This window comes from Dipodomys ordii, unplaced genomic scaffold, assembly GCF_000151885.1.
Source record: "Dipodomys ordii isolate 6190 unplaced genomic scaffold, Dord_2.0 Scaffold45, whole genome shotgun sequence".
Lineage (NCBI taxonomy): Eukaryota > Metazoa > Chordata > Mammalia > Rodentia > Heteromyidae > Dipodomys > Dipodomys ordii.
Genome location: NW_012267261.1, coordinates 10,418,269 through 10,439,716, shown reverse-complemented (window position 1 = coordinate 10,439,716; position 21,448 = coordinate 10,418,269). Strand labels below are relative to the sequence as shown.

Genomic DNA, 21,448 nt, shown 5'->3' with positions numbered 1-21,448 from the left:
GCTAGTACTGTACCACTTAAGCCACGGCTCTACTTCCAGCTCTTAAGTGTTTAATTGGAGATAAGAGTCTCAAGAGCCAGGCACAGGTGGCTCATGCCTGTAATCATAGTACTGAGGAGGCTGAGATCTGAGGATCACGGTTCAAAGCCAGCCCTGGCAGAAAAGTCCATGAGACTCATCTCCAATTAACCACAAGAAACCAGAAGTGATGCTGTGGCTCAAAGTGGCAGAGTGATAGCTTTGAGCAAAAAGAGCTCAGGGACAGCGCCTAGGCCCTGAGTTCAAGCTCCACAACTGATGTGCTCATGCGTGTGAACACACACACACACACACACACACACACACACACACGAGTCTCATGCCAGGCTAGGTTGGAACTGTGATCCTCAGATCTCAGCCTTCTGAATGGCTGAGATTACATGGGTGAGCCACTGGGGCCTGGCTCCATTATGGGCTAAGGGCTGTGTCTACCTGGTAGTCCTTTCCTCACACTCTCAGTCAAGTTTCCTCCTGTCAGAAGCAGGATGCAGCCCAGATGCAGAAAGCAGGAACAGATGCTAACTAGAGGGTATCACTTTACCTCAGTTACATTCCATGAGGCTTTGAGTCATGTGGAGCTGTCCCCTGAGCTGGAGTGACACATATAAATATCTCCTGATTGGGAGAAGCAGGTAGAGACTTCCATATTTACCATAATCTGTCCCTATGGTGGGAAGCCTGGACCATGATAAGCTCCTTGGGGTCTTCTGTTCAACTCGCTCTCAGGCCTCACCTTGAAACTGACTCCTGTCAGTCCTACATCACCCACTTGTGGGATGATTTTAATACGAAATTAGCTTAAACAAACAATTTCTTGGCAAGCATAACATTTCAAATGCTTCAAGGGGAATCGGGAGCTTTATTCTCCCCCCCCCCACCCCGCCGCCCCCAATACTGGGGATTTAATCCAGGCCTCACATTTACAGGTAAAATACTCTACCATTTGAACTATACCTCCAGACTCTCTTTTGGAGAGTCTTGGTGACTTTTTTTTGTGTGTGTGTGTGAGTCTTGGTAACTTTACTCAGGCTGGCCTCAAGCTCAGGATCCTCCTGCCTCCACATCCCTAATAGCTGGGATTACAGGCATACACTACCACATCTGACCTGGAGTCCTAACTTTTTTGCTAGTTTCCTTTTTGGCACAGGAGTTAGGGGAGGGTGGTGTCGAGGAGGGAGTGCTAGAAACCCACTCACTCCTGTCTCATAATCTTAGCAGGGAACAGTAAGACCCCTTACTCCTACCAGGGCTCCTGCTGTCTTTTCCCAGCTACCCAGCCTTCCTTCTAGAGACACAGTCCTCTCTGAGGCCAGGTCTAGCTGCTGTTGGGACAAGCAAAGTGGGAGGGAAGGAGGGTGCTGACAGACCTACCACACACTCCCCAGGAGAACTTTCCACTGACTTGTTTCTCCTTGGTTGCAGACAGAGCCAAGGCCAGGGCAATGGCCTCTCAGAGGAATGAGGAGGCTGGACTTGGGGAGGAAAGAGGGGAAGGCTGTAAAGATGGATACACCAGTACAAATTTCTAGCTCCCTAGTTCCAGTGCACTGGAGAGAAACACTCCACGTTAGGCTACAAGAATGGGAGAGCATCTGATTTAAGTCCAAAGACAAGGGCTCAAAGTTAGGCTGTGCTAGTAGCCTTTGGGTGGTCATGCGCAAGCCCATGACCTGAGACCTGTTTCCCCCATTATTCAATTGGAGAAGGCTAGGAAACCTCTGAAGTCCCTTCCAGCTGGGACAAACTAAATTTTATGATTGTCCCCAGCTGGCCCCAGACAGTCTGCCTCCCAAGGCAACCCCAGTCTCTGGTCTGGCAAACTTCCCATAACCCTTTGCTTCGCTCTCACTTCCTTCACTCAACCTTTTCTTGCTTGGTCTGTTCACCACCCAAGTCCTTTCTCATTGGCCAAGGCTCAGCCTTTCTTTTTTCCTCCTCATAATCCTATAGATTTTGAACTTGAGCTTGATTAACATGAATGTTTTCTCAAGGTGTTTCGTACAGAAAGCTCGTCTGCAAGTATTTTCACAGGGAATCCATTTTCATCCAGCCTAAGGGACAAGAGCATGAACTCCTCATATTTACTTGTCTATCTGTCCATTTTTATTTTTTTTTGGTAGTAATTAAGGTTTGAACTCAAGAGTCTTGAATTCACTAGGCAGGTGCTCTTGGGCTCCTATTTTGGAGGTAGATGAAGGCACAAGATGAAGGCAATTGAATACATCAATTGGCAGAATAGCAACTGATAATCACAAGTACCACATTGAGATCAGTTGAGATCCCACTGAGCTCTGCCTTCATTAGTATATAGACCCTAAAAATCCTAAGAAATAATAAGTAGCTTTAAAATTGGCTATGTTTTAAAGACTATGAAGTATAGGGTGGTTTGTTATACAGCAAAAGCTAGCTAATACAAGTATAAAACACATACATAAAAAAGACTTGATGTAGGGGCTGGGAAGGTAGCTCAGTGGTAGAGTGCTTGCCTTGCATGCCTGAGGCCCTGGGTTCGATTCCTCAGCACCACATAAGCAAAAAGAAAAAAGCTGGAAGTGGCGCTGTGGCTCAAGTGGTAGAACACTAGCCTTGAGCTGAAGAGCTGAGGGACAGCGCCCAGGCCCAGAGTTCAGGCCCCACGACCGGACCCACCCACAAAAAAAAAGACTTGATGTAATGGGGACATCCTGGGATTTTTGGTGTGTGTGTGTGTGATGGTCCTGGGGCTTGAACTCAGGTCCTGGGCACTGTCCCTGAGCTTCTTTGCTCAAGGCTTGTGCTCTACTACTTGAGCTAACTATATTTGGTAGTTAATTGGAGATAAGGGTCTTGTGGGCTTTCCTGCCCAGGCTGGCTTCTCAGCCTCCTGAGTTGCTAGGATTACAGGTGTGAGGCAATGGCACCCTGCATATACTGGGATTTAAAAAGGTATTTAATGTACTTTATTGTTATTATAGAGGTTATATACAGAGGAATTACAATTACAGGTAATGAGTCAGGTAATGAGTACATTTCCTTTCATACAGTGTCTTCTGTACAAAAGTAGCTTTGTACAAGTCTAACCACCCTCAGGATATGGCAGATCCAGGTATAGACAGGAGCTCTTCACCAAGCCTAGGGCAGAGAAGGCATTCTGTCTCCACCAATCTAGGATTAGTATAGAATTTTAAGTGTTGGACTCAGGAGGCTGAAATCTAAGGACTGAGATTTGAATCCAGCATGGGAAAGAAAGTCTGCAAGACTTTGATCTCCAATTAAGCATCAAAAAGCTGGAAGTGGAACTGTGGTTCAGGTGGTAGAATACTAGCCTTGAGCAAAAAAGCTTAGGGAAAGTGTCTAGGCCCAGAGTTCAAGCCTGAGGACTGGCACCAAACAAACAATAAACACTTGGGGTATTTTAAAGGTAAAACAGAAAAATGTAAGCTCCTTATGATGGTTTTTAAATGTCTATTATTTTTGACACTCCTCTCTCCATGAGATGGATCTTAATTCTTATCTCCCTGAATGTGGGCTGCGCTTACCAGCTCACTCCCGACAGGGAATGGTGGATGGGAGGTGTAGGACGTCTAAAGTTAGGTCACAAAAGGCCTTGCCTGTTCAGATTTGTGCTTGCTCTTGGATCACTACCTCTTGGGTAAGCTGCAACCATGTCATGAAGACACTGAAGCCGTGTGGGGAGGACACTGAGCAAAGAGCCAAGGCCTCCCGCCACAACACAGGTGTGAGCCCTCTTGGAAGTGGGCCTTCAAATCTCAGTTGAGCCTTTGAGACTCAGTTTCTGAGTCTCTGCTGCCACTTAACAAGAAAAAAAAAAACATGCCGCTAAGAAGTTTACAGCTCCCAGCTGCCACGTGTGGATATGATTTGAGTGTGCCCAAGGTTTCATGTTTTGGAACTTAATCTCTACTGGGAGTTATTAAGAGGGTGAAAACTTAATCCAATTTGTTGTTTGTAGGTACAGCCTTTGGAAGGAGCTTAGATAAAACCATCAAAGTGGGACCCCTATAATTGAATGGCTATACAAGGTGAGAGATATCAGAAAACATGCATGCCTTCTGACATCCTCTGTACCCCAAGACTCAGCCAGCAAAAAAAAAAAACCACCAGATAGAGCCCCTAACCTTAGACCACTAAAATGATAAGCTTAATAAACCTCTTTTCATTATAAAATTATCCAACCTCAGGTATGTGATTATATTAACAAGAAACAGAATAATACACCAGCCTATAGAAACCATGAGGTAATACTTATTTGTTGTTTCAAGCTGCTAAATTTTGGGGCAGTTTGTTGCACAGCAACGTGTGTCCATGGATCCGCCTGCATTTCTACCTTTAATCCCTCCCTCCCTCTTTTACATTGCCCATCATACTACATGATGTGCAAAATCCAGAATTTGGTATGACAGAGGCTTCTGGAGAATTGAGCTCAGATGGTGGGTCCTCTGTGAACACATGTGCTACTCAAGTGGAAGAAACAAAGGCTCATTAGCTACACTGAGCCTGCACCTGATTTAGCTTGAATCTCAATCCCCATATTTACTTGAGCTTCAGCTGACCGCCCAGTCCCAGGTTAGGGTAGCAGGAATTGGAGGTGGGGGTAAGGGGATACAGGAGGCTGTCAAGATATGCAGACTCACTTGAGCAGGATTTCATACTGGCCAGCATGCCAGGGCTGGACGTTCTTTAGAACCAGGGTGAACACATCCTCATTCTGTAACACCTCAAAGTGGCCATTGTCCTTGGAGAGAACTTTGCCATCGCGGAGCCAGTGCACAGTGGGGAAGGGGTCACCAGCTATTGCACAGGAGATGAGGACACTCTGGCCCAGGGAGGCTGTCACTGAGCGAGGCTTGCTGATGAACCAGGGCTGGGTGCCATCATGGGGCTCTGGAAGTTGACAAAGGGGAAAGGTAGAGAGGGCAGCCCTTCAGCACAGAGCACCCATCCCATGCTGCATGGGGCTGTGAGAAGCTCGCTACCCAAAGAACAGCTGGCTGAGAAACACTCTGCAACTCTTACCTTCTCTAAGAGTAGTATTAATATAAAGCTATACATCCACAGCAAGGGGAGAGAGCCAGAAGGAAGGGGGCACTTGTGCTGGGTGCTAATGGTTTGTATCAGAGGTATGAGTAGGAGGTGTGTGTGTGTGTGTGTGTGTGTGTGTGTGTGTGTGTGTGTGTGTGTGTGATTAACTCTCCTTCCTTCTTAGGTACAAGCTCTCTACATGCAAGAACACATATACCCATAACTCACCCCCAAACTGTCATTGCCCAGTTAAGTGCATTGCCAGTTTCCCTCTTAACATTCTATGCAGCTTGTCACCCATAGCCCAGGGTGTGCAGGGACTTCACAAAGCTGGTAGGGTAGGCTGCTGAGCTTGAACTGCACATAAGGAGCTGCTTCTGGAGCTGAGTGGACCCAATCAGCTTCCATTGGCTTCCTCCTCTCCAAATTGCATTGAGCAGGGGCCCCCAGAAGCACCCTCATCCTCCCGCTGGAGGCCTGGGGCTCACCTTGCACCGTGAGAACAGCCTGGCTGCGGACCTCCCCAACGCTGTTCCAAGCCTCACAGGTGTACGTGCCCGTGTCCTCCGGGAAGACCTCCTGAATGCAAAGGCTGTGCTGGGCGCCCCTCTGTTCAAAGTGGAAGTCCTCTGACTCCTGGATCTCACTACCGTTGTGAAACCAGATGACCTCTGGGGGCGGGTTCCCTGAACCAAAAAAGGTGGGCAGAGCCACTGTCAGGGAGGAACTTCCCTGGCCAGCTGCCACTGTGCATCTCAGGCTTATAGAATTCTACTAAATATTTCCAAACTGCAGGTTTCTGTCTCCCGACCTGCACAGCGGGGATCCCATGATCCACTCATGGGACTGTTGGAAGACTAAATGAGTCGCCCCCTCACCTTCCTGAGCTATCCAAAAGAATGACATTTAGTCCAGAGAAAACATACCCTGGACACAGTCGTCATGACTATTAAACAACAGATTGGAGACACCAGAAAGACAGCAGTGAAAATATAATTTCAGGGATGAAAAAGAAAAGCAGGGAAGGATGGCTTTTACAATTATAATGCTGATGTCTCCATCATCCTGGTAAGTGACTAGTGGGTTCAAACTGCACCTGTCCCTGCTCTACCTCACACAGTGATACGCTCTGCATGCGTCCCCCCACCCCACCCCAAGCCAGGCAGCAAGCAGAGCCTCATGGCAACTCCCCTCCAGGCCATCACTGGAAAGAGGACAGCTGGCATTTTTTGTTTTGCTGCCATATGGATTATGGTTCCAGGGCATCAGCTTGTGGTACCTGGTGGATAGCACTGACAGGTTTTACCAGTATGCTTTTCTAGAATGTAAAGGTGCATCAAGCAATGGCCACCATTGAGGGTTTGCTCTGGTGTAAGAGCTAACCATTAGGCTCTGCTTCCAGGTAATTGGGGGCATATTACAGAAGATAGGCTCAGGGCTTCAGGCTCTGGAGAATTTTAAAAGAGTAGACGTCACATGCCTGGAGACTAAGTACAGAACAACTCTGACCACTTCCATCTGGAGGACTCAGTGAGGCATGATAAGGGAGGACAGGGGAAGGGACTCAGTCACTGCCAGGGGTGTCACAGGATCGCCTCCAGCCTGCAGGAATGGGGGGCCATCCTAGAATCCATTCTAGGTAAGTCCACAAGTTCTCTCACAGCTCATCTTTATTGCTTGCAGTTCAAGAGGAACCAAGCAACCAGAAAAATGACCTGCAACCTGTCGGAAGTACTGAGCAGGAGCTGAAGACCATGGGTGCATGTGACCACACCTTTGTCTGCTCCTCCAGGCCACCAGTGCTGAGCCAGGGGCTTCCAGAGCTTTCCCTGCTCACCTCCAGCCTAAAAGGGAGAGCTCATAGTGAGGCGTGAACTATCTGATCTTATTTGCCTGCTTTAGAAGACCCTCTGCTCTATCCTTTCACCTTAAAACTTGAAAAAAGCAACTGAGACTATCTTCTGTGAGTTTTGGGAAGTTCTCACACAATCTAGGTAAGAACTAGCTTCAAAACCCTCCAACTGCGCTGGCTACATGCTTTTCTCTTTAATCCCTCTCCCCACTAGCTCCAGCCATCTTCTTCCTCTAGACCCTTTCACCTTGAATATATAAAGTCCTACCCAGAGAGAAGAGACAGGCCAGAGACCCTACTTCTTTGGGTCCACTGTCTGGCAGCTCCGTGCTGATTTTGGATCAGTGATCCAAGTAGCTCTTTAGGGAACAGTTCGAAAATTGCAAATGTGAACAGAGGAGAGAAACAGACCTGACACCTGGACTGTCATGGTGACTTGGCTTCCATCCATGACTTTGAGGTCGGAAAGGCCCTGCAGGAAGATGGGTGCGACAGACTTGCTGGAAGCCAGGGGCAGAAAGTGCTTCCTCTTCCCCTCACTCTTCTTTTCTGTGTGGGGACAACAGAACCTGGTGTGAACATTGCTTCATGCATTCAACAGCCTCAATGACACTTGGGACACAGCTGTGCTGAGGCTCAGTTCTGGTGAACAGATGAGAGTTTGGAGGTTCTGGAGATCTTCAGGAAGAAAATGTATCCCCTAACTCTGTTTGGCAATAGGGGAAAGAACAATGATTCTGTATGGAGCCCACACTAGGCTTGGGCTCCTCAAGTGAACCTGGGTTTGGGGAAGCTGGTGTCTTATGAGAGTTTCCTTCCCATATTTACCTTTATGAGTAAGTGGTAACTCTCACATGGCACTAAGGGAGCCAAAGAGTCTCCCTCCCACCCTGTTTCCCCACCATCAAGCCTTTCCCCAAGGCAACCAATTTTCTTCAACTTCTAGGAGATGATCTGTGTGTACCATGCACAGAGAAAAATAGGAAATTCTTCTTTCTTCTGCCTTTTGCTCCTTCCTTTTTCTTCTCATCTTTCCCTTCTCTTCCTCCCATCAGTGCTGGGGACGAACCTAAGGTATTGAACATACCAAAATATATCCCAAACAACTTCACCTTCTCATTTTCCATCTCTTTCTCCACCCTCTTCCTCTCCTTCAGCGGCATTGTAGGTTGAACTTAGGGCCTCAAACACGATGCTACTTGAGTCATGAACCTCAGGCCTCATTTTCTTCTTTTCCTCTCCTCCTCCTTCTCCTCCTCCTCTTCTTCTCCCCCCCCCCAACTTCTGCTTTTCAGATCATAGCCTCTTGAGAAGCTAGGATTACAGACAGGTGTGAGTCACCATTGCCTATTTTTATTTTTAAAAATAAAATAGTGCCACACACTTGTAATCCAGCACTTGGAAGTCTGGAGCAGAAGAATCACAAGTTCAAGCCTAGCCTGGGTTTCAAAGACCTTTTCTCAAATAATGCTACAGGGCTGGCCACCAGCTTCATGAAGTGATTATTGTATACTGTCTTCCTCAAAAACTGAGTATGGTTACTTGGATATTGACTCATCCTCTCTCAAAGCTGGGTCTTGGATCAGGAACAGTGGTTCATGCCTGTAAGCTGAGCTACTTGGTATGTGGAGATCTGAAGAATCATGGTTTGAAGCTAGTTCCCCCAAGCAAAAGTGAGAAAGATTCTATCTGAAAAATAAAGTGGTACAGAACCTGTCTAGTAAATACTAGGTCCTGACTTCAAATCCTAGTATTGGGAGGGAGGTGAGGGGGAGTTGGGTCTTGCACAGTGGGATTAATTACCATGAGAATGAATTGTTTTAAGTGAGCCTAGCACCTCTCTCAGTCTTTCTCACACATGGCCTTCTTCTGCATGGAACCACTACCCCTTCCTGTCATGACATGATACCATAGAATGCCCTCACCTGAAGCTGATGCCAGTGCCATGCATGCTCTTTGGCCTTCGTAACTATGAGCCAAAGTGAACCTCATTTCTTTACAAATTATCCAGCCCTGGAGATTTTGTTACAGTAACAGAATACAGGATATTTCTCACAGGATATTTCTAACTTAATAGTGAAGTTTTCAGAGATAAGGACTGTTGATCTTGGGTTCTCAAGAATCTTGGGAATCAAACACCAAACCTTCTCCAGGAAGTGGGAGCCCTGGTTTAATGCCAAACATGCCACTGAATTTTTTATTTGCAACCACTGAAAACAATTGCAAAGCTCTTCCAGCCCAGCCTCTGAAAATGTAGAAAGGGGGAGAGGGGGAAAGAAAGGGAGAGTCTGGGAAAGCTGCCTCAGGAGGCCAGGAGAGCCCTGGGGGAGGGAGATACTTCTCCAAAACAGGTGCAATTAGGATGGCTGAGCCCCTGGTGTCCCGGGCCATGATATGAAACTCTCCCACATACCAACCTTAGGCACTGCTCTTTGACAGGGCAGCCTTGGGAGTGGGCTTAGGGGGCCCAGTATTGGAAATGCACAGATCCATCCTCAATGGACTGCAGTGGTCGAGAAAGCTGGCTGTCTCGGGAGAATTGAGGAATTTCCTGTCTTGCACAGATGGAGAAGGCTTGAGGACAAAATGTTTTCATCTCTCCAGAGGACTCCCTGTTCCTGCCTCTTTGCTTCCAGCCGAGGCTCCCGCCTCATAGAGTTCTGCACAGATGGACTCAAATTCCTAGGTGTTGTGGAAACATCCAAACTGCAGCTCATGTCCTTCAAAGCCGGGGGCAGTTGGTATGCAGATGCAGCCTTCTCTTGGTTCTTCCCAAAGCTGAGTCTCTCTGTGGGTTCCAGCCTCTGGGATCTAAAACCCTACATACATTTCCTTGAGCCACTGGATGAAGTGAGAAATATGTGGGAGAGATTGGCCTGGGAGCCGCTGTCCCCATTCCATATGGGAGTTTGCTGGGTCCATGAACACCCATATCTGCCTGAGCTGCAGGGGAGACAGTTGGGGCTATGCTGAAATCTTGGATCTGGGGTTAGCCTTGAAAAGCCCCTTCCTCCTCTTGAAACTCTATGACCTCATCAGTCTCTAAAGGTCCTGCCATCCCAGACCTTTGGGGAGGTTTGGAGATAATGTATGAACTACCATGTGCAACCACAGGCCCTCTTTGACTCACAGTGAGACTATGTTCCTGTAAACTCATCATCAGCTGAAAGAACTACATGGGAAAATATCTGGGATGCTTCTATTAACCCATTGCTTGACCACACAGCCCAAACTAGCAGATCTGCTGTTTACCCTCAGAATCACAAGGCTGGGAGGTATCTGTCATTTGCCACCACTGCCCTAATATGCTAGTCAAGAGAATGATCAAAATTCAAAACAGGAGGCATAGGTTTCATTAGAGGTATACTGATTTCCCACCATCATAAGGTTGAAGATCATAACTTGAGCCATCATAAGTCAAGGATCATTACATTTGTTATCAAGAATATCATTCGTAGGTTCTTCCTCTGTGTGCATATATTTAATTTCTTTCCAAAGTCAAACAGGTCATACCAATTCATCTGTGTCCTATAAGCTCTGCATCAGTTTATGTTCACACTTGCATGGACTTAGGTGAAATAAGACGAGATAGGGGAAGAGCTGGAGGTGTGGTTCAATTGGCAGATGCTTGCCTAGCAAGAACAAGGTACTGTGTTCAAACCACAGTACTGCAAGAGAAATGGGGAGGAGGGAGCAAACTGGTGTTCTGAACTCATGGCTGTAGTCATGTGATCTGAAGCAAGTTTTCTCCCTCCTCCCCAGCCTAAGTGTTCTGTACTCTAACGTGATTATACAGTTAGCTTCAATTATTGATGATAATACAGTGCTGACCAATGTAATAAATACTGTATACATAATATAGTAGGGCCTTGAGATAATTAAAAGCAATAACACATAAAACAGCCAGTGCATTATCTAGCACACAATAAGTATAAAAACAAATTGGTTTTGACTTGCCTGGCTCTACTGCCTGTGATTTTTGGAGGTACTGGGGTTTGAACTAGGGTCCTGTTAGGCAAGAATCATACAAAAGTATGATTCAAGTAATAGTTTATTTTTTCAGATAGGGACTTAGACTTTTGCCTGGGTTCACTGAGATCCCGCACTACAACCCTATTTCTGCCCTCGGAATAGCTGGGATTATAGATATACATTTCTAGGCATGATGTCCCTACTGAAGTTTTAGACTGGGTATTTAACCTGATAATAACTACAAGGAGACAAGTTTCCTAAAGCAAGACATTCACATTTAGCCACAGAGAAAGAATTTAACAGCTGCTATTGAGATTAAGTTAGAAAAACATTTCTCCCATTCCACAGCAGAGCTGGGTCTGTGAAGGAAGGCAGCCTCTCTGTGCCTCTGGGGGCTGCAGTGACCAGCAGGGCTGAGGGACACGGCTGGCTGCATTCTGGTCTGGGTGCTTTCTCTGCCCTGCTGAGAGCAAAGGCAAGTTATTGAAATCCAGAGAGAGCTTTCTGTCATTGCATTCATGCCCAGGGCCACCAGTTAGCCCAGAATGTGCAAGTCTAGGGTAGTCTGTTCCCTTTGGTCTTACCCAGTGCTGGATCAAGGGCCTGGTAGAGGTAGCAGGAGGCCAGGTTTGGATGCCAGAGGCCCCCAGCAGTGCTGTTTTGGGGATCCTGTGCCTTCCACATCTGGGAGGTGAGCACTGGCCTTAAGGACACATAAACAGCAAGGGGGAGTTGTGGGACCCGGTGACAGACTAGCTACCCAGCTCCAAGGGCGCAGACCAAATATATCCCAGGCTTTTCCCACAGTGTTGTATCCTGCTCTCTGCTGAGAGCCAGCCCAGAGAAACACTTTGTGTAACTCTGGAGCACTAAAGAGCGGTCTCCTCTACTTATTGACCTAGGACTAAAGATCGAAAGTGAATTATCTGTTGCTTTGGGGGTTGGTACTGGCTGGTGGCTCTATAGTCACTCAGTGCCTCTGTCATTAAGATGACTGTCACTTTCCATTTGAGAGAAGGGAAAGGCTCAGGCCCATCCTTCATGGAAAGAAAAATAACTAAGCTGAAGAATAAACTTCTCATAAAGCAGTTCATGGCCTTGTGAACATGGTACTGCATACATTAAGGTACTAGGTACTTAATGCTAGGACTTGAGAAAGGAAAGAGAAGGAAGAGATAAATCCAGGGAGAGGAGAGGAAAAAGGAGAGGAGAGGAGAGAGGGAGAGGGAGAGGATGGGAGAAGAGAGGAGAAGGGAGGAGAGGGGAGAGAGTAAGGGGGGAGAGGAGATTTCGGGAGGGGAGGGAGGGAAAGAGAAGACAAGAGAGTGAAGAAACAAAAGTGGGAAGGTGGGAAAAGAGTGTGTGTGTTCGCACGTGTACACACACACACACACACACACACACACACACATTTTATGATCTTACTGATCCACAGTTTTTCCTCTCTGGCTATTTTTGTTCTACTTTTGGACTCATTGGAAATTGTTTATTAAGACAGTTCCTAATCATTAAACAATACATTTATTTTTGCTCTAGCACAGCCAAAGCATCAAACAAATGATTTTGAGAGTTCAGTTCTATATGACTTAGAGGCTGGGTTCTGCTGCCCATGGTTGGGCTACTGTTGGCAGATGTCTTAACCTCTCTGAGCTTTTATTTATTTATTTTTTTACCTGTAGTTACTTCAAAACTATAATCATTATGAAATTTAAGTAAAGCCAGTTTTTCAAAACATTAAACTTTTTCCTCTTGAAACAATGTGCCTTTTAAAAAAACACTAGTTCACAGTGGTTTTAGTTTAAAAATAAAGGCAATAGGGCTGGGAAGGTGGCTCAGTGGTAGAGTGCTTGCCTTGCATGCCTGAGGCCCTGGGTTCGATTCCTCAGCACCACATAAACAAAAAGAAAAAAAAAGCCGGGAGTGGAGCTGTGGCTCAAGTGGTAGAGTGCTAGCCTTGAGCTGAAGAGCTGAGGGACAGCGCCCAGGCCCAGAGTTCAGGCCCCACGACCAGACCAAACAAAAAAAATAAAGGCAATATGACATTTTGGAAAGGTTTTGTGTTTTGGTGCTCATACTAGGGTTTAAACTTAGGGCTTGGGCACTATTCTTTAGCTTTTTCCACTCAAGGCTAGCACTCTACCACTGGAGCCATAACTTCACTTCCAGATTTTTGGTGATTAACTGGAGCTAAGAGTTTCACAGACTTTTTCTGCCCATGCTGGCTTCAAGTCCTAGTCCTCAGATCTCAGCCTCCTAAGCATCTAGGATTACAGGTGTGAGCCAGTGACATCTGGCTGGAAACATCTTACTTAGAGGAAGCTTTAAATATCCACACACACTGGGAGAAGCATGCTACTTATCATGTTTATTCTAATACAATAATCAGTCTCACCAGTTCCTCATACATCAGCCATGAATGGGGGCTTTGCTCCTCTTAGACCTGACATTCAGAACCTCCTGTAGCCTCTGTCCTATGGCTGCGCCTAAGCGGTGTCTCCCTGTATGCTACAATAACTCTCTTTCCTCCCAGCCCTCCCTTTTCTTTTTATGAGTGTAACAAGGAAAAAAAATCTCAATTCTTAAATTCTCCTTAAAAGCCTGTTTTATTCTACTGGACAACTTCTGCCTGTCAACTTGCTGCTTCTGAAGCCCCACATTTATGGATCCAAGTTCACATTCAACACAGGTGCTTGTCTTTATCTTGGATCTACTGAAGATTCTCTTCAGTCTTTGAACATGAGCCATTTTCCTGGGTTACTAATGCAAAAACAAAAACCCTTCTAACAGCAAATCTGCTTCTTCCCATACCCTGTTATTCTATGGAAGTTGAATAAATCATCAAATGGGGGGAGGGCACTCTAGAAATCAATCTTCCCCTCTTTATTTGGTGCTAAGAGTCCAGTGTGTTCCAGAAATCCAGGACCAGCCTCCTCTTTTTCCAAAATGCCAGGACTTATTAAAGGCAGGTTCCTTCCGTTAAGCTGAAGAGCAACTCAGCCCCTTCCCAAATTCCCTTTTCCAGGGCACTTGGCAAGCTATACCTCCCCAGGGAGGTATCCAAATTTCCTTTCAACAAAACTCTGTCTCATAACCAACAGAGCCTTCTTGGAAAGTCAGCAAAAGGGGTACATTTATGGGCTTAAAAAAACAAAACTATTCTTCCTCCTATAGCCTGGCTCTCCTTTGGCCTTCTCTCCCATTGAATTCTCTTGAAACTAAGAATTAAGTAGGAAGAGAAATGTGCAAGGCAAAGAATGAAAAGAACACGACGTGTTACATCTCCCAAAAGATCTCCAATCAGTAATGATGGGGTTGCTTGATGGGAGGCAGAGCTCATGGCAACCGCAGCCTTCTTATGGTCTTAGAAGTTATAATGGGCCTACCAGAAAGGCATTGCATCCAAACCACCCAATGTCCCCTGCCAATGAGGCCTGGAAACCACACTCTCCATCACCATCAGGATGGTGCATACACTGCCATTTGGAAAACAAGGATACATGCCCAACAGCATTCTTGACCAAGTTTTTCACGCCAGAAAATGGTAGCTGGACCCACTATGGCTGTAGAATTAGACAGTGAGCATCTCTGTAATTGTCCAATTAGTAACGTGAGGCTCCAGTTCTAGGTTCTGTGCCCACATGGGTTCATCTATAACCACAACTCTCGTAATGAGAAGGGCCAGCGTGTGACACAAATCCTACCCTGGCCTCAGCCTGTATAAACAAAAATATCAGTTACATGTTGTCTTAACATTTAATAGACTGCTTGACTACTTGGAGATTAAATTGATGGCAGACAGATGTTTTGTGTGGGCTAAGGTTCTTAGTATATTTTTTTAAAGGCAAGTTTAAATCAGTGCTTGCTCTCCTCCTTTAATATATTTATCTTTAGTCAAAATAAGGATTTAAAAAGTTGTCAATCCAAGTGCCAGTGCCTCACATTAAAATTCCAGCTACTCAGGAGCTGATATATAAGGACTGAGGTTTGAAGTCAGTCTGGGCAGGAACATCTGTAAGATTCTTATCTCCAATTAGCCATCTAAAAGCCAAAAGTAGAACTATAGTTCAAATGGTAGAATGCCAGCCTTGAGTGAAAAAGCCAAGTGAGAGTACAAGGCCCTGAGTTCAAGCCCAAGTATGGGCACAGGAAAAAAATGTTGTCAGTGTTCATAGTTCCTACTGAGGGGAGTCCATGCCTTTGGCTGACTGGACAGATTGTAAAGCATCCACAGCACCTGTGCATAACTTGGAAGGAGCAGGTGGCTCAGAGCCAGCCCTCCATGCTCGTGCTGATCTGGAAATGGCCTGGGCCTCGTATGTGTTTCATGTTGGGTGCCTGGCTGGATCTCTGTTGTCTTCATCAGAGACTCTTCATCAAAACAAATACTCTAATTAGTATGCTTATTAAATCTTATTTTTGTTCTAGGTTTTTCTCTTTTAACTCACCCACACTTTATGTCCTTAGGTGCCTTTAACGGGCCCAGTGTGTCTCCAGTTAAATAAACAAATCATTAGGCAAAGAAACTCTGTTAAAAGTGGTTCAATTGGCAGCTCATTAATAAAATACAGTTACTTAAAGAATTTAGCCTTGACAAAGATACTGTAGGGGGGAAATCAATGGAAAAGTATTCTAACTAATGAAGCCCCTACCCATGATTTGGTTCAAACATAGTGAATAACTGTTGCTGTGTCTGGTCTTCCTGGCTTGGCAGGAGTTTGGAGTAATAATTATCCTTTAGGCCCCATCTTGGGTGAGAGGGCAGACTAGCACTGCTTGTTAGGGCTGGGATCTTGTTTCTTCCCCTCCTGGGGGAGGAAGGAAATCATATTGGCAGGGGGAGGGGGGGATTTTACTCTTGAGAGCAAACTTGTGGGTTTCCTGCACACTTCAGTGAGCCCTGAGACCCAGCGAGGAAGTCAAGGGACCATCTCCTTGCACTGCAGGGAAAAGCAATTACTTCATTGCCTTCTTGGCCACTGAGTACATGCTTACAAGTGCTCACGTGCACACACACACACACACACATGCTCACACATGCACAAACATATGCTTACACTTGAAGAATACATAGTCTCCCTGAAGGGAGACTGCAAACAACTAAACAAGCACTTAGAGTTCAATGACAGCCAGACGTCAGTGTCTCATCCCTATAATCCTAGCTACTCAGGAGGCTGAGATCTGAGGATTATAGTTCAAAGTCAGCCTGGGAAAAAGTCTGTGTGACTCTTATCTCCATTAACTACCAAGAAGCTGGAAGTAGAGCTCAAGTGTTAGAGCATTATTCTTGAACAAAGAAGATCTGGGACAGTGCCCAGGCCCTGAGTTCAAACTCCAGGACTAGCACACATGCGTGTGCACACACACATGAACACACACACACACACACACACACACACACACACACACATGGAGTCCAATTTCACAGTCAGAATGAAATGTTTTTTTCTTTACCTCTAGAGACTTGGTATGATGTCTCTTGCCCTCTGTCAGCCATACAGGCCATCTTGCTGTTTCTTGATTAACCCAGCCCTGTTTCCACCCCAGACCCTTGTACTTGATGTCCTACCTGTCACCTGCCTGAAACATTCTTATCCGAGCTCATCAGCCTCACAGGCCTCCTAGACCACATGACTTATGAAGTACCCCCTTCCACCCTTCTCAAGTCCTATATCCTGCTCATTTTTTTCTAGCATTTTTTTTTATTGTGAGAATACTGTACAGAGGAGTTACAATTACATGGGCAAGATAATGAGTACATTTCTTATCAAGCATTGTCGCTTCCTCTTTGTTTCCCCTTCCCATCCCTTCCCATATTCCTCCCCTCCCCCCACCCGAACCTCCCCCCCAACCCCCCACCAAAGTTGTAAAGTTTGTTTTTTGACATAACGACTTGTACATCTCATTGTTGCAATGGGTCCACCTGTATCCCTAGTTAAACGATTTGTTTTTTTCCCTTCCCCTCCACAAATTATACCAACATCAAATACAGTGAAAGTATGGGTTATACTGTGGGGGAGGGACATACAAAGCACATAGAAGTCATCTATAAATATGATAGAATCCTGATCATTTTCTTTTCATTTCATTTGATTTCATTTCTTTTCTTGTCTTTTTCTCTTGTGGTGCTGAGGATCAAATCCAGGGCTTTTCATGTGTTAGACAAGGGATTTATCACCAAGTTAACCAGACCCAAGCCCTGCTCATTTTCTTTTCTTTTTCTTTTTTTTTGGGGGGGGTCCGGCCTTGGGGCCTGAACTTTGGGCCTGGGTGCTGTCCCTCATCTCTTCAGCTCAAGGCTAGCGCTCTACCACTTGAGCCACAGCACCACTTCCGGCTTTTTTCTTTTTGCTTATGTGGTGCTGAGGAATCAAACCCAGGGCCTCATGCATGCAAGGCAAATGCTCTACCACTGAGCCACCGTCCCAGCCCCCTGCTCATTTTCTTAATAGCACTTGTTAGCATATGCAATAAAACCACTGCCTGCATTGCCACCAGAAAGCTGGGCTCTTGTCTGAGCTGCTTACTGCAGTTCCCCCAGAACAATGCCTGAACAAGTAAATACAGGTGCACAGAAAAGACTGGTGGATCGGTAAGTGTGATAAGGGACTACAGGATGTTGAGAACTCCTTCTGGGGTGTTTAGGGAAGCCTTCCTGGAGAAAGTGGCATCAGGTAAGAGTTAGCCCGGATTTCAGGAGCAGAGTGCTATGACATTGAAGCAGAACATGGAAAGTACTAGCACAGAGTGTTGGGCTGGTGTCTGGAAGATTACAAAATCTTGACAAAAGCTTCAAGAGGTGAGAAAGAGTCCCACTGTCTGGCTTGCAGCATAGTATCTGCTGTACTGTCAGATGGAAGCTATCTCCAGGAGAGTGGCTCTCAGAACAACCACCACTAGAAGACAACTGGAGGGCTATACATTGCTGCACACTGCCACCTTGTGGCCAGAGCCTTGCAAGGAGGCACAGAAATGAGGCCCCAACCAACCTTCTTTCTCTTGCTTGGTCTCATTATGTAGTCTAGGCTGACCTCAAACTTACAATCCTCTCTTTTCTTGAATGGACAGATAAATACAACGATAGCAAGCAGATCCTTGTGGAAAAACACTCCAAGGATATTTTATCCTGTTTAAAAGTTGGACAATTGTCATAAAAGCAGCGTGTACTTTCTGAGCATTTCTATATTCTAGGGACAGTGCACGAATCCATTCACTCACTCTTATAGAGCTGTGAGTGTCCCCATCCCAGAGAAGAGGAAAGTTTAGCCTGGAGTTAGCACCTGGGTAGTCAGGGCTAGGATGTGATGAGTGGGATTCATGCCAGGCAGAGGGTGATAGAGGGTGATAGGGGGTGACAGAGCAAGGTCCTGGGAAGCTGCAGAAGAGGCTGGAGTCCTGGCCGTGACAGTAAGGAACCAGTGTCCCTACTTGCTTCCAGAGGACCTGGAACCTAAGGGTCTTCAAGACGTAAGAACAGCTTCCTGTCTAAGGATGGTGCAAGACACAGCCCCACACCACCTGAGAGAGACTTGGGCAGGATGCCAGGGGTCTCATTGTGCCGCACTCATCCTGCCAGCCCTGGGACTGAGCAGGCTATGCCTCAGACTTGCTGAGACCCATTTATGGCTTTGAGCCTTTGTCTGGCCTTGACAGGCCAGTAAATCTCCCATCCAGGAAAGCCTCACTCATGCAGGCCCAGCCTGAGAGCAAACTTGAAAAGCATGGCTGAGCCATGGCCAGATAGTTCTCTTCCTAATTTCTTTTTTTTCTTTTGTTTGTTGTGGGGCTTGAACTCTGGGCATGGGCACTGTCCTTCAGCTCTTCAGCTCAAGGCCTGCATTCTACCTCTTGAGCCACAGTGCTACTTCTGGTTTTCTGAGTAGTTTATTGGAGATAAGAGTCTCACAGACTTTCCTGACCTGGCTGGCTTTGAACTGTGATCCTTAGATCTCAGCCTCCTAACTAGCTAGGATTACAGGCATGAGCCACCAGTGCCCGACTTCTCTTCCTAATTTCTAACACACTCAAATGAACTACCATGTAGTCCTCTACCTTACTCCAACATCAGGTGCCAGGAAAATAGCTCCAAAGAGTTTTTGATCCTTCATCTGGGGATCCTACCACTGAGAGACAGCTCAGCTGGGTCTCTAATCCAAACTAAGATAAGGCAGAACAACCTGGATTAGCAAGCTGTTGGCTGAAGCTGATGAGACAGTCTTAGAAGAGAGAAGGCTGTGTCGGTGTGAGGGGGGGAAGGGGGGAAGGAGAAGGATTGGGATTGGGGGGGAGGGGGGAGGCTGGGAAGGGATGTGAAGGGTAAACCAAAGGAGGAGGCTGCAATGCTTGGTAAGAAATGTACGCATTATCCTGCCCATGTAATTGTAACCCCTCTGTACAGTATGTTCACAAATAAAACAAAATTAAATTTAAAAAAAAAAGAAGAGAGAAGGCTGAAACAGTGATACTCACTAGACACTACATTGGAAATGAACTTTATAACTTGAGAGGGGGGGATGGAGTGGGAGAAAATGAGGGAGGGGGTAATACAGTTCAAAAAGAAATATACTCATTTCCTTACTTATGTAACACCTCTCTTTACATCAGTTTTACAATAAAACTTTAAAAGAAGTGGTACTATGGCTCAGCACTAGCCTGAGCAAAAATAGCTCAGGGACAGTACCCCGGCCCTGAGTTCAAGCCCCAGGACTAGCCCAAACAAAAACAAACAAAAAAACAGTAAAACTTACAAAATAAAATTAAATTAAAAAAAGAAGAAGAGAGAAGGTTGAGCTGTGCAGCTCAACTGATACTATTCTGACTCTCCTGCCCATTATAGACTGGCTCAGGGCCACACTGACCTCCAAGATAGGAGGGGACAGTTGCTCCCCTGGCCCTTGGAGACCAGGCTCTGAGCTTTCTTGCTTCTTTGGAAATACCATTCCAGTCTCTGAGGCCCCAAAGACCTTCACACTAAATAAATGTATGTACCAGAATGCTGGCTGGGAAGCTGCCAAGGGCCATGCCAGCCCTGACTTGAGGGTGGAGGGCTTTCTGGAATAGTGGATGACATGCTGAGGCATTTCTGCAGAGAAATTAGAGTCCACTCCCAGTAGGGAGGTTCAAGGAGCCATTGTGAATCACATCCTACACCAATGGCTGTAGCTTTGTCCCTGAGGGATGGACAATTCCTTGCCTTTATGGCCAGCTTCTCCCTTGGGACCAGGGGCAGATGTCCTCTGAAAAGGCAGCTATGAGACTTGCCTCAGCTTCAATCTCAGGGCCTGGGCTCAGAAGATTGGCTTTCCCTATCAATGTGGTACATTTGGTTCAGTCACGTGTCTCCATGAGACCTCTAGATCCTTCTGTATAAAACAGGGACCCCAGTCTCAGCCCAAGCTGTGGAGATCTCTGGGGTGAGGGAGGGTACAGTAGGCAAGGTGAAACAGCAGGAAGAAAGTGTTTGGCACATTTTATGTGAAATCGTCTCTTGCATCCTCCTCCCTGAAGGTAGCTTTGCACACTACAGTGGGGGCTCTCCCCAAAGGCCTGAGTCCTGAGGGATAGGGGGAAGAGGTGGCCTCCCCTGCTAGTCTAATGGCAATGTAAATATACTGCACCTGGTCCAAACACTATAGGTTCTACTTATGCCCAGAAGCTGGGGGCATCGGTGCAAAATGAGGGTGGTAATTAGGCTTACCTGAAAGGCCCTGGGCCCAGGAATTGTCACCATGCCCACCGATCTCACAGCCCAGCCAGACCTGTCCTGAGTCTATGACTCTCCTGTGATTTCTGTGGACTAAGTGCTTGGCTAATCAACAGATGACAAAGGTAATCAGATTACTGGTCACTTGACTGGTGATGTGTAAAAACAAGCTTAGGCTAGTAGGGAGGTCCATGGAAGAAGTGGAGAGACCCCATAGAAGTCTTCGTGCCCATGCTGTGTGATCTGGGATTTCCCAAGGTAAAAGGGGTCATTTGTGAGATCCCTGTGTGCTAAGCCAGTATATGGGTATTTTTCTTACAGGGAGGTGATTTTCTTTCTGCCAGACAGGGAGTCTCTGGAACTAGGAAAGTCTTTGCCTCTGCCCCATGAATCTGCCCATGGCTCCATGGGGTGAAGTGATGGGGCGGGGGGCATATCCCCCTCCAAGAAGGTTCCCTGTTTGTGTGGGCTCCTGGAGGCCATTTCCTCTGCCTGCCTGGCTCAGGCACAGGGCTTTCTATAGAGCCTTCAACCTTCCAGCAGCCTGTGCTGTAGCAGTCATGGCTGCCTGCTAGCCATGGTGGTGTACAGTAAGGCTGAGTGTGCTCTGCTTCCTGGATATGGGTCAATCATCCCATTGCCTATAAAAGACAGGTCTGCAGGGAAGATGTATTTAGAAAGGAGCCTGGAAATACCTACCATGCACAGTGACTCTTGCGCTGCAGGACACCTGCCCTAGGCTGTTCTCTGCCAGGCAAGTGTAGATGCCACGGTCCTCTGGCAGGGCATCCTGGATGTGGAGCTCAGCCACACCTGCCTTGCACGTGGAGCGAGCATACTGGATGGGCTGCCCTGAGGAAGGA

At 46.5% G+C, this 21,448-nt stretch overlaps 1 protein-coding gene across 2 annotated transcripts in view; it reads right to left on the bottom strand.

Moving 5' to 3' along the window:
* The window catches only part of Mylk (myosin light chain kinase), a 195,090-nt gene that overhangs the window by 87,590 nt on the left and 86,052 nt on the right, over window positions 1-21,448 (bottom strand). For both annotated transcript variants that reach the window (XM_013019424.1, XM_013019423.1), the window contains 4 exons: window positions 21,285-21,437; window positions 7,325-7,462; window positions 5,550-5,747; window positions 4,674-4,923 (listed from right to left, as the gene is read on the bottom strand). In XM_013019424.1, the coding sequence (XP_012874878.1) occupies window positions 4,674-4,923; window positions 5,550-5,747; window positions 7,325-7,462; window positions 21,285-21,437 (739 nt within the window). The remainder of the gene's footprint in view (window positions 1-4,673; window positions 4,924-5,549; window positions 5,748-7,324; window positions 7,463-21,284; window positions 21,438-21,448) is intronic.